The sequence below is a fragment of the Microtus pennsylvanicus genome, chromosome 1 (genome assembly GCF_037038515.1).
Source record: "Microtus pennsylvanicus isolate mMicPen1 chromosome 1, mMicPen1.hap1, whole genome shotgun sequence".
Classification (NCBI taxonomy): domain Eukaryota; kingdom Metazoa; phylum Chordata; class Mammalia; order Rodentia; family Cricetidae; genus Microtus; species Microtus pennsylvanicus.
Window position 1 is genome coordinate 135,501,765 of NC_134579.1, and position 13,337 is coordinate 135,515,101.

The 13,337-nt window shown below is 51.8% G+C and overlaps 1 protein-coding gene across 4 annotated transcripts in view; it reads left to right on the plus strand.

Moving 5' to 3' along the window:
* The window catches only part of Sipa1l3 (signal induced proliferation associated 1 like 3), a 205,307-nt gene that overhangs the window by 165,821 nt on the left and 26,149 nt on the right, over positions 1–13,337 (plus strand). For all 4 annotated transcript variants that reach the window (XM_075986135.1, XM_075986127.1, XM_075986144.1 and 1 more), the window contains 2 exons: positions 3,466–3,584; positions 5,453–5,871. In XM_075986135.1, the coding sequence (XP_075842250.1) occupies positions 3,466–3,584; positions 5,453–5,871 (538 nt within the window). The remainder of the gene's footprint in view (positions 1–3,465; positions 3,585–5,452; positions 5,872–13,337) is intronic.

The following is a 13,337-nucleotide window of genomic DNA, read 5'->3' on the forward strand; positions in this document are numbered from 1 at the left end:
ATGGGCTTCTGAAGTCTGTGGCTCTATGTTATGCTAATGCCAGGCAGCCATGTGACTGGATGTCGTGTAGGATTTCTGGATTCAGTATTCTTTTGTCTGAATACACCCCACCCACTCCAGTGCTTGAGGGATACTGAGGGGACCAGTTCGAGGCTGCTTAAAAGTATCTTCGTCTATCTCTCCATGAGCCTGTGTTCCTAGGCATAGAATAGCTTCATCATGTATTTGACTTCTTAAGAAACTGCCAGCCAGGCGATGGTGGCGCATGCCTTTAATCCCAGCATTCGGGAGGCAGAGGCAGGCGGATCTCTGTGAGTTCGAGACCAGCCTGGTCTACAAAGTTCCAGGACAGGCTCCAAAGCCACAGAGAAACCCCATCTCGAAAAACCAAAAAAAATAAATAAATAAACAAACAAACATAAGAAACTGCCAAACCACACCCCAGAACGTTGAAGCGTTTCCACTCCTACCCGTGACATGGCTGCAACCTTTCTGTCTGGACCATCCGAGTGGACACACAGTGCTAGAATGCTGTGGTTTTCTTTGTATCTTTTAGTTCAGTTTTATTAAACTTCATGTATTCGTTCGCTTACTTGGGGAAATCTTATTATGTAGCCCAGGGTAGCCTGACATTCATTGTGTAGCTGAGGATGGCCTAGGATTCTTGATTCTTCTTGTCTGTGCCTCATAAGTACTAGGATTACAGGCACGTGTGACACCATTGGGTCTGATTTCTATTTTTCTGACTAATGGAATTGAGCATCTTTTACACATACACACACACACACACACACACACACCAGATATGATTATGGATTGTGTACCTGCACCACTTGGATGAATACTTTAAACATAACCTCTTGTAACACCCTTGAAACCCCTTTGATTAGCAGTCGGGTGGATTCCAAAGGAAGATGGCTAACTCAGTGTTAGAAAGAGGAGGTGGAGAGGCAGACACCCTCCTGGGAGGTGGAGAGGAGTCCCAGGCAGCTGGGAAAGGTGACCTCAGCCACATGCCCAGGATTAGCATCAGGGAGGACTCAGTACAGTGTGTGGGTGTCCTGAACCAGGGATCGTGGTTCAGCGCCAGGCAGGGGGTGACTTGTCCCCACTGTGTATCTCTCTGCTGCCTGGAGGGCGGAGGGCACCATTCCTTCCTCCGCAGTGGGCTGGTTCTGCCTGGTGCTGCCCATGGCTCTGTGATCTGTTTCCAAGACAGATTTGTGTCTTTTTTATTTACCACTCCATTCAGAAGAGGAGAGGAATGTTGCCTGGCTCTCATGTCACAGCAAACTGCAAAGTGGGGAGACTTTTCCAGCATTCAGCATAGGCTCCAGATGGGGGTCAGGAGACCCGACTGCTTTCCTTCTGTTCCCTAAAGCCCCAGTACCTGCTTCCTTCCCTGAGACCTTACTATATGGTGACTAACGCCTTCCCTGACACACACACACACACATGCACACACATGTGTACTGGGAAGAGCTGTGCTAAGAAATCATTAAGAAGTTCAGAATATGTGGAAGACCCAGAAAAGGAGGAATTCAAGAAGAGTGGCAAGGAATGGCAAGGACTCGGAGCAGTGGCAGACGCAGGGCTTTGCCCATCTCCTGTGCAACTGATCAGTCATGACATAAGCAGCCCGGTTTTGTGGAGTTGCTGTGTGCCTGGCTTGTACTAGGTGCCCCACGTTCCCTTCCTCTGAGTCATAGCAGCGGGCACCATGCCTGCCTTCCTGCAGAAATGAGGCAGGTGAGGCCTGGAAGGGTTGTCACTTGCCAGAGGTTCTTGCTGGTGAGTGGCATAATTGAGATTTGAGCTAAAGCCTGTTGGATCACTCACCACACACACGTGTGGATGCAACACGTGTTTCCTATACCATAGAGCACTCAGGTTGGAAAAGTGTCTGCTAGACCCGTCCCATCTTCCTCAGCAGGAACATGAGCTCTGTGGTGCCCTGGGCTGCCCTTGGGACTTCAGCTTCAGGCTGGGAGCTCATGCTCCCATGAGCCCAGCTGCAAGTTTCTGGTCAGACACAGGACCTCTGTGGTGACTTCATCCCTTGAGGGTCTAATGAGTCATGCCTACCAGGCCCCAGGACAGCCTGTCCTTAGGATATTTTCCAAGCCCTTACAGTTACTGCCAGTTGCTGACAGGCTGGGAACTCCAAAAAGGTGGAGGGCTGGGCAGCATAGACTCTGACCTCCACTTCCTGTCTGACCATTTCTGACTGCGTGATCTTGAGCCAGTTCCCTAGCCTCTCTGAGCCTTGATAGCACCCTGCTATTCAAGGTAGTTCCAGTACCCACTTCAGGAATTGTAGGGCTGTCCAGCAAACTGATGTATGCAGCCAGGCATGGAGGTACATGTTTACAGCCCCAACGCTGGGGAGACTGAAAGAGTCGGATCAAAGTGAGTCCTGGGCCAGCTTGGGCCGTATAGTTAATCCAGTCCCCAGGGACATGTGCATACACACAAATAAAGGAAGTAATAAAATTTTTAATAAATGAATGCAAGGCTACGGACTTGACTTGATAAATGAAAACAGTTATCACACAAACCTGATAACTTCCAATAGATCCCTAGACCCCACACAGAAGGCCAGATGCGGGGTTGTGCATCTGTATTCCAGATATGCATATCTGCAATCCAGATGTGGTGTGCATCTGCAATCCATATGTGGTCATGCGCATCTCTCTGTAATCCAGATGTGGTGGTGCCTATCTATCTGTGATCCAGATTTGGTGTGCACATCTGTAATCCAGATGTGGGTATCAGTGATACAGATGTGATAGCGTGCATCTCCAATCCAGATGTGGTAGTGTGCATCTGTAATCCAGATGTGGCGAACATCTATAAACCAGTGGTGGTGGTGTGCACCTGTAATCTTAGCATTTGTACAGCAAGATGGAAGACAGTGACAGGAGAAACGTCTGGAAGCTTAGGCCAGCTAGCTTGGAATGATGCAAAAGAAAGAACAAGAGACTCCTACCTCAGTAACGTGGAAGGAGAGAACCAATTCCCAAAAGCTGTCCTTGACCTCCACACATTTATCATACCACTCAAGCGCCCACACTCACACACAGAGAGGTGAAATAAATAAAAGTTTAAAAAAAATTAAAAGCCTCCCACTCCATCAATGAGGTTAAAGAATCTCCTAGAATGACGGGAAGGAAATGAACATGTCATGTACACAGAGATACTCCAGCTGGCCATATGTGACAAGTGTGCCCACCCTCCTCGGGGGACGATGACGGAAGGCTCTCAGGGTGCTTCCTGGCTCAGTAGATGTCCCCTGCTGCTGAGCGCTGCTGTAGCCCAAAACATGCATTGGTAGAGCCTGCAGAGCAGACAGGTTAGTCAGAGTAGAGCCATGCAACCAGGGTGTAGGGTAGTACAGGGTGTAGGTGATACAGGTCCTGGCCTGTATTACCCCTAACCACCAGTGTCTCTCTTCTTCTCCTGCAGAGCCTCTGTGGCACGTGCCGGCCCAGGCCCGGCTCTCAGCCATGGCTGGAAGCAGTGGCAGCAAGCATCCCTCCAGGCAGGACGCAGCTGGCAAAGATTCTCCCAATAGGCATTCCAAAGTGAGTCTGTGCCTCGCCCTGCCCGACCCTACCCTGCCTCATCCAGGGAGTGAGGCCTGTAGTGACTGGCTACCACCTGGCATCTTTCCTGGGTACATGGCTGATGAGGGCTGGGCGGCTTTCCCTGGGTGTGGCCTCTGGTGGGCACATCCTCAGCCTTAGGCATATTCCCCTCTACAGGGAGCTAAATAACATCCTGGCTCTGATCCTCAGCCGAGTAACTCGATAGATCCTTTCCTTCCTCTTTGTTTCTACGTCCACCCTGGATTTCAGTGACCTTAGGAGGTCGGTCTTTCCCCAGAAGGATGCAGTTCGGGTCTGCAATGGGCAGTGTGGCACAGGGTGAATCAGGGACTCAGGCTCCCTTCTGTTACATGCTGACCCTCCGGACCTCCAAACCCTCTGCTGGGTCCCCTCTGGGATCTGCATTATTGCAGTACTAGGGTAGGAGGAAGAGAGGTTCAAGAGAGGTTTTTAAGCCCAGGCCAGAGATGAAATGAGTCACTTCTACCTACATTGCAATGGCTAGGGCTTCATCTCTGCCAAGAAAGCAAGAAACTTTATACCTAGTTGTTCTTGGCAACCTCGTTCCACTTGCTGAGCATTGGGAGCATAGTGGTAAAGAGGACAGAGGAGCCACTGTCCTCAAGAAGCTGACGTCCCAGGGGCAGCAGTCAGTGAATGGACAGAGCATTTATAACTTGCTAAGAAAGCGTGGTTGTGGACTGCTTGATGGGCACTGCTGCCTTAGGTAATACCGTCAGCAGAGCCCTGGGCGTGTGTCTTAGTCAGGGTCACCACTGTTGATGCAGAGACCATGAAGACCATGCTCACTGGCTTGCCTCTCATGACTTGTTACACCTGCTTTCTTAGAGAACCCAGGACCACCAGCTCAGGAATGGCACCACCCACAGTGTCTGTGGTGGTGTCTCCCCCATCAGTCACTAATGAAGAAGCTATCCTACAGTCCTGCCTACAGCCTGATCTTATGGAGGCATTTTCTCAGTTGAGGCTCCTTGCTCTCAGATGACGAGCTTGTGTCGAGTTGACATAAAGCTATCCAGCTCAGGAGGTGACTTTGAAGGAAGTTAGGAAAGAGCCATAAAAAGAGCTGAGAGAAGAGTCACAGCCTGGGAGCTGCAAGTGTGAAGGCCCTGAGGCTTGTGCCTGGCACAGAGAACAGCAAGGCGTGGTCTAGAGAGACAGGGAGATGACGTTAGACACAGAACATGAGTACCGTGGTAAGGACTCTAACCTATCCCCTGAAATTGCCACAGGAGAGTTTCAAACAGGGATGGAGGGACAGTAGCTCCCAGCTTTCCTCTGGGCACAGGCTGGGAACAAATGAGATGGGGAGATGGAGAGGAGGGTGCTGTGGGAGGGGATGAGATGGGGAGATGGAGAGGAGGGTGCTGTGGGAGGGGATGAGATGGGGAGATAGATGGAGAGGAGGGTGCTGTGGTGGCCATGTGGGAGGGGAGGGCAGCCAGGACCCAGGGAGAACGGGGAGGATGCCATCGTTGACAGTTCCAGCATGTGTCTGCAATGCATGGCAGCAGATTTGCAGGGCAGGCACTGAGAAGATGGAGGAAGGAGGGGGGTGGGACTAGGAGGGGACCCCAGACCTCAGTTTAAGAAGCATTTGGTTTGGGATGTATTGATCTGAGCACCAAATGAGCCGGACTTTTTGTCCCACGCCTATTTTACCATTGTATAAGCTGAGGCAGGGAGGAAGTAAATCACTTGTCTAGGCTAACTGTACCAATAGGGGAGGAGCCATGATGTGGACATGCCTGGCTTTGGGGTGCCAGTGTGGGCAGAGGCTCCCACCCCTAGAGTCGAGGTGACATAGCTGCATTGCCTTCCAGGGTGAACCTCAGTACTCAAGCCATTCCAGCAGCAATACCCTCTCCAGCAATGCCTCCAGCAGCCACAGTGATGAACGCTGGTTCGACCCTCTGGACCCCCTGGAGCCAGAGCAGGACCCCTTCTCCAAGGGCGGCTCCAGTGATAGCGGCATCGACACCACACTCTACACCTCCAGCCCCAGTTGTATGTCCTTGGCCAAGGCACCCAGGACAGCCAAGCCACACAAGCCTCCTGGCCTTTGTGGAGGGGGCCGGGAGGCAGCCGGAAGACCCCACCCTGCAGACCGACGGCGGGAAGTCTCTCCTGCACCTGTGGTAGCTGGCCAGAACAAGGGCTACCGGCCGAAGCTGTACTCCTCAGGCTCCAGTACCCCTCCAGGCCTGGTCGGGGGCAGCCGAGACCCACCAAGGCAACCCAGGTGAGACCCCATGCCAGCTCCAGGTCTTCCAGGAGACCCTATCCACCACCTCTCACTGACCCACAACCCTAATGACGCTCTTTCCCCAAAACATGCGTGCTGATAATTGTATCGCTTGAAGAGTTGGGATGGAGGGCACACGCAGCATACCCCTCAGCCTCCAAAAGTCCACGCAGGGAGAGAAGCCCAACTGTGTCTCTGTCTTCCTCTGTCACTGGTTCTCTCTGACCTCTGTCTTCTCCCCTCTCTGCTATCTATGACAATGATTTTTAACTCTGTGAGGATTTCATGGTTTCATTCAGATCTTTCTGTCACAAGTCTGTTTGTCTGTGGCTCAAAAAAAAAAAAAAAAAAAAAGGATATAACAGTCTCCTAGCCGGGCGGTGGTGGCGCACGCCTTTAATCCCAGCACTCGGGAGGCAGAGGCAGGCGGACCTCTGTGAGTTTGAGACCAGCCTGGTCTACAAGAGCTAGTTCCAGGACAGGCTCCAAAACCACAGAGAAACCCTGTCTCGAAAAAACCAAAAAAAAAACAAAACAAAACAGTCTCCTGACAGAGTCCAGAGAGGGTCGAGTAGGCTGCCTGTGACTTGATAGGCCTCCAGGACTGGCCTCTGGCTTCTTGTTCTACTGTTCTTACCGTGCTGGCGGGCTCTCTGGTTTCAAGATGGGGTCTGAGAACAAAGGAGAGCTGCAGCTTCTCTGCTCTCCATGTATGGGGAAAGCAAATGCTCCCCCAGAACCGTCCACAGCTGGTGGTGTCATGTGACTGGCCTTCTAGCCTCTGGCTTTGACAGTAGTCCCCAGACCCCATCCTGATCAACTCAAATTCGTGTCCCACTCCAAAACCTGAGTTCTGCCTTGGTGGGTTGGATGGGGTGCAAGCATATGCATTTTTTAAAGCTCTTTGCTGTCAGTGGGTGCAGTCTCGGGACCACACTTTGCGAAGCTCAAGTAGGGAGGCAGGTGGGAGAGCGATGGCGACCTCAGCCCGCGGTCTGAACCCACACGGTTGGTTCACCTGGGACGGCAGCAAAGGGTCTGCCAGGGAAAGGGAGGCAGAGTGTTCTGTAGAAGCCACAGCTTGGACCCTTCCAGGTGCCCTCTGGCATGCTTACTAGAGCCCACAGCTTCCCTTCCCTGTGGCCTGAGCCCAGAACCCTCATCCGAACTCAGGGATAAAAGGCTTCCTGGCACCTGTGCCCTTGAGTCCGTGGACTCTGTAATTCACTGTGTAATCTCATGCCTTTGTTTTCTTTTTTAATTTATTCATTTATTTATTTTAAGACAGGGTCTCACTATGTAGCTCTGACTGACCTGGAAGTCCCTATAAACTTCAAACTCAACAGTGATCCACCTGCCTTTGCCTTTTAGTGCTAGGATTAAAATGTCTGACTTTTCTTTTTCTTTTTCCTTTAACCATGTAGGGGTATTTTGCCTGCATGTATGTCTGTGCACCAAATGCATGCCTGGTGCCCGAGGAGGCCAGAAGAAGGCGTTAGGTCTCTTGGAACTAGAGTTACAGGTGGTTGGGAGCTGCAGTGTAAATTCTGGGCATCCAGCCTAGGTCCTCTGGCAGTCAGTGCCCTTAACCCCCCGAGCCAGGTCTTAGCCGTCGCTGGGTGCAGTCTCAGGACCACATTTTAAGAAGCACAAGTGGGGAGGCTTGTGGGAGTAAGCCATGTTTCTGCATGGAAAGAGCTGGGCTCCACACAGAGCCTCTAGTCAGCAGCACACTTTGGTCTGCTCCAGTCATGAACTGTTGAACATAGCTTCGTCCTTGCCAGAAGGATTTCCTGACTCCTCCAAAGGGCTCCAACAAATTTGAAAATTCCCATGGTTAGACTGGGGATGTACAGTGCTTGCCTAGTGATTGTGAGGCCCTGGGTTCAAATCCCAGAACTACAAGAAGAAACAGGAGAATCGAGAAAGAGAATAGAAAACCAGCAGGTCAGGGTGCTTGAGTTCTCTGCTGCTCTGATCTGAGGGAGCCCAGGAGGGTTGCCATGGAGACAAAGAAAAAGACAGTGAGGGAGCTATCTTGGGCCACCTTTCTAAACAAGTAGTTCTTAACTTCCGACCTCACTGACTGCTTTACTTCACTCATTCATTCATTCAGCATCTGTGTCTTAGAGATTTGTGCTGGCCTATGTAACTCCGGCCTGTTCCTCACCATGAATGACAGTCCAGCCATCACTCAGAACAAGGGAGAGCTGTGCCTACTGCCCAGTGCAGGGATGTGGGACCGAGAGAGCACAGCAGGGCATTTTCAGCCTGTTGTGGTCCCTGTTGTGGCACATTGGTGGGAGCTGGACCTGGTAGAACAGGTCTGTAACCTCAACCACCTAGGAGACTGAGGCAGAATGATCACAAGTTCAAAGCCAGCAGGGGCAGCTTAGTTAGACTTTGTTTCAGAGCAAACACCAGTTAAAAGTGGGCTGGAAATGTAGCTGAGTGTTTGCCTCACTGTTGAGTAAGGTTCAACCCTTAGCACTGAACAAAATTTTGTAGGGTTTTGAGATCCATGATATAAAGGCAGTAGCAATGCCAGGCGTAGATGGCGGATGAGGCAGTGGGGTGGGAACAAATTACCCCGCATCTGAGAGAAGTGGAGGGAGTAAGAGGAGGGGAGCCCCACTATACAAGTGGGCCCTGGTGGCTGGGAGCTTTAATTTGCATATAGACAATTGATGCTCATTGCAAATCATTCTCATCTACTCATTAACGCTGCTTCCTGAAGTTTTCTCCTAGGCAACGGGTTTTAGTGTGGAACAGCATTTCCCAAAATGGGGTGCTTGAGGTGATCTGGGTGGAAAGAGGAAGGAGAGGTTTTCTCTTAAATGGATATATGTTTCCTTAGGAAGCAGCAGCGCTGCCAGCCCACCCTGGTCGTACGGACACTGCCCTGGACCAGAGATAAGATGGCCTGCTTGCTCTCTCCTCTGTGGGGGTTGGGGGTAAGGGTATATCTCTTTTTGAAACTGGACCTTACTCTGTAGCCCAGGTTAACCTCACACTTGTGGTAATCCTCCTGCCTCTGCCTCTGAGGTGCTGGAAGTACCACTAAGTTGCCACCACACTACGTTAGGACCGAGATGATATAAAGGAACGTATTCAGCCAGGTGTAGCAATGCAGACCTGTCGTCCCAGCCCAGGGAAGGCTAAGGCAGGGGAATCTAGACCACATGGCAGAAGCATCACACACACACACACACACACACACACACACACACACACACACGAGGCGCGGCGAGTTGTAGTGAGTTGTCAGTGTCCCCCACCGCACTTTTCCCACCCTCCTAGTTTCATGTTTCCATGGATACGCACATATTCCCTATACAGTCTTAGGCCAGACCTGGTCTCAGAAGGCCCCAGGCACCCCTGCCACCTGCTGACCACATCGTCCCTGGTAGCAGACGGCTCCACAGCCTTCCGCATCTACTGTTGTAGGTCCAGTCCTTGGGAATAACAGACAGCATCGTACTTGAACCCAGTACCTAGAGAGCAGGTGGTGCTCTTGTCTGAACAGACCTGTCGTGAGAGTTCAGTACCTTGTCTCCACCCCATAGCACTCTGTTGCCGAGATCTTACCGTTTATTCATGAGCAAGTATGTGTGTGTCAGGCCTGGTGTTGGCTTGCCCCAAGAAGACAACAGGCAGATGGTCACAAAGTCATGGGTGAACCCTGCTAATAGGCCGCCTCAGAGCAGACTGGCTGGATGTTTTCAAGCTGGGGTGCAGTTACGTGGATGCTTGTGTTGTGTCTTCCTAGTTTTATTTTTGGTGAGGGTGGGTGTAAGGCGTTGTTGCTGGGAATCAAACCCAGGGCCTTACACATACTAAACCCCATAACGCTGGCTGTGGACACTGACAGAAAACAGCCAGGCCTGGGACAGGTGCAGCTAATTCCAGCACTCTGGAGCTGATGCAGGATTGTCATTTCTGGGCCAGCCTAGGGTACATAGGCTCAAATTTAAAAAAAGCAGAAGAGAAAGATGGGGTTATAGAGGAAGTTCTCAGGAGGGGGAGCAGTGAGTACAAAGGACCAGGGCTGGGGAAGATGATAGAGCTGGCATGACCCGAGCACAAGCCCAACAGGCCAGGGAGATGAAGACACTCCTCTGCCAGTGTGGGTTTGATCCTAAAGGCCAAGGACATCCAGAAAAGGTTTCAGGAGAGGAGACCGGGCAGATCTGTGCTCCTTCTTCTAACTGTGTTTGTGTATACGATGTACCATACAAGCCATGGTGAGTGAGAAGGTGTCAGAGAGTAGCTTTATGAAGTCAATTTTTTCTTTCCACCTTTACATGGGTTGCAGGAATCCAATTCAGGTCACCAGGCCTGTGTGGCACGTGCCCTTATCTGCTGAACTGGCTCCCTGGCCCCAGATCTGCCTTTAAAAAGGAGGTTTGGGGGCAAGACAGGAGGTGGCGTTCCTGGGAGGGTGAGGCTAACGTGGAGAGGGTGCGGGCTTGGAACAGATGTTTGGGAGGTGAGCTGCTGCTAGTCACAGTAAGCCAGGAGTCGTGGCTACTCTGGATGGAGTGGGAGCAGCTGGAGAAGCCCGTTCCTCCGACCAGCCAGGCCCAGCTCTCTTAGACATTGTTCTAAATGCCTTGGTGCTCTAGGCCTTTGTGGGGCTGACATTCTACTGCAGAAAGGAAACAGATGGACAGACAACAACCAAGTGATACACAGATGGCGACCAAGGCTGAGGAGAGAAACGAAGAGGCAGGCAGTGTCTTGATTTGTCATAGAAACAAGGGTCCTGGCAGCCAGACAGCAAATGTCAGGACCTAACTGGCCTGTTTTGCAGTATTCTGAGAATATCAGGTGACCAAAGAGGGTAGGACAGATAGCCAAAGAAAGCATGGCAGGAGGTCAGATTGGCACAGGGGCAGGAGCCCTGCTCTAGCAGATTCAGTACTGTGGTCGGCTACTAAGATTTGATCCTGGGGGGCATGGGAGCCATAGAAGATGACTGGGCCCATAATGTGATTGGGGGGGGTGGATAGATAGATATTTTGTTTTTGTTTTAATATCACTCTGGCTGCAGGCCTGTAATCCCAGTACTCAGAGGCAGAGATAAGAGGATCGTGAGCTGGAGGCCAACCTGAGCTACACAGTGAGACTCAGTCTTTAATTTTAAAGGAAGGGCCCCCCAGTCTTCTGAGAGAAGCAGGCTGTTTAAGGGAAGGGAAAATAGAGGACAGAATTTGAAAGCTGTCCGGAAGAGCTGGGCCTGGCCACACCTAGAGAGGCCCCACCTACTTCCCTGGCCCACACCACCTGTAGCTACTTGTGCAGGTCCATAACCTCAGCAACTTCACAAAACATTACCCTATCCCACCCCAGACACTCATCATGGGAGCCCACCTGCCAAGCCCCTGCCGAGTGCTGGCGCCTGTCACAGGCATCTGAATGGCCCAGCAAGCCCAGACGCGTGACTACCTGGTCCCAGAGCAGTGCATATGCCAAAATCTTTTGGTTTCCAAAGCAATTTGTCAGTGAGAGCTAGGGACTCAGAGACTCGGCTCCACGTGGAGCTGACGCAGCTGGGCGTTCCCAGCAGGCAGGAAGCACGTGGCTTTGCCTCCCGGGCTGTGCCAGCAGTCTCCCGATCTGTCTGGGGATCCATCTCGGGCACAGCCCTCAAAGGTAATCCGGGGGTCTGCTGGGGCCCGCCCTGCCTGTGTCAGGATCTGCTCAGGGAGCCACAGCCAGCAAAGGGAAAAACAGTTTGTTTTCCTAGGAGTCAAGGGCTTGAGAGAGTGCCCAACAGGGATCTGTGGGCAGAGGGACAACTCAGGCCCTGGGGTAGAAACACTCCTGAGTATTTGAAGAACAGCATTGTGTAGCTTCTACAGATAAGACAGGCAAGTGGAGAAACTGAGGACACAGGAGATGGAGTGGGGCCTGTGGGAGACTCTGCTTGTCTGCATGAGCTGAAACCACAGAGTTCTGGAGTGTCACACATTCCCATAGGGAGGACGCGGAAGGCAGGTAGCCCTAGAAGAGACAGTGGTGGCAATCCTGGCGGGTGGCACATGGTGGAGGTGGCAAACAGTGAAGGGTATAGGATCCAGATGAAGTCCTCACCCTGTTTCTGTTTCACTCCTGAAGAGGCTCCAGGGTGGGTGTGGCCACTCTTAAGATCCTGCCAGAGAATCACAGAATATAATCGTTTCAGACTCTCAGGTCGTGGCAAACGGGCATGGGAGGTGGGGGCGGATTCCACAGGTAAGCCAAGTGGCGAGCAGCCTGACCCCGTGGACTGTGAGGGCATGTTGTTACTGCCTGACCGCCTTATGCTGGGTGTGACCAAGTCTTAGCTCCACCACTTTTTACCATGTGAATTCTTTCAGGCCCTTGGTCCTATCCATGGATGGGATGATAACGGGAGCCCAGACTGTAATCCTAGCACTCAGGAGGTAGAGGCAAGAGAATCAGGAAGTCAGAGTCATCCTCAACTACACAGCAAGTTGGAGACCAGCCTGGGCTACATGAGACCCTGTCTCTAAAAATTTAATGATAACAATAACAGAGCTGGGATCCAAGGTCATGAGAACAAAATGAGGCTATAAACTTACAGGACTTAGCACAGGGCTCCATCCATAGCTGGGTTATCTGTTTATTATGCCCTTATCCTGATGATGATCATCTCGAGAGCACAGAAGGAAGCACACGTCCATCCCATACATACTATGGGCAGGTTATTTAGGCTCTCTGAACGTCAGTGACCCCGCCTGAAGTACGACGGTGACTCCTGCACCCAGGAGTGTTGGTGCTGTGTGAGGCGTTGCGTGGGGAGGTTTAAATCCAGGCCTAACTGTGCCCAAGACTTTGCGGTCAGCCGTGTCACTGCACCCAGGCCACCACCGCTCTTTTCCCAAAGGCAGGGCAGCAGCTCTCCACCTTGAACCGTCATGTGCTTGGGACCACCCACCAACCCCGTCAGAGTCTGCATGGAGCAGTAACACTGCACAGACTCACAAAGCCAATGGGCTGTGTCCACCCAGCCTGAGACTAAAGCAGGGGGCAACAGTGCGCCACCTCCCCACACCCATTCTGTCTTAGCCGAAGCAGGGGCTCGGCGCCCACCTTTGTGCACCTGCAGTTCAGGGACACCACTGGTAGCTCATTTCTCAGGAGAAAGCAGACGCACTCATGGGAAGGGACAAAGGCAGTGTGCACGTGGAAGCAGGCTTGCAGCCTTGCTCGTCTGGAGGCAAAGTCCAGCTCTTCATCCACAGGTCTACACAAATACCATATTGAAGGAAAGGCCTACCGTGACTGCCTCAGCCTCTGAGGTGTCAGACGGCCACTTCCTTTGTATTTGGAGCCGTCTGTATATGGTTGGATTTCACTTTCTGCCTCCATACATACCCATCTTTACCACTGTAGAACTAGCAGCTCCTATATCCTGCTCCAGAGCGTTTTCTTCTAACATGTCCAGTCCAGTTCAT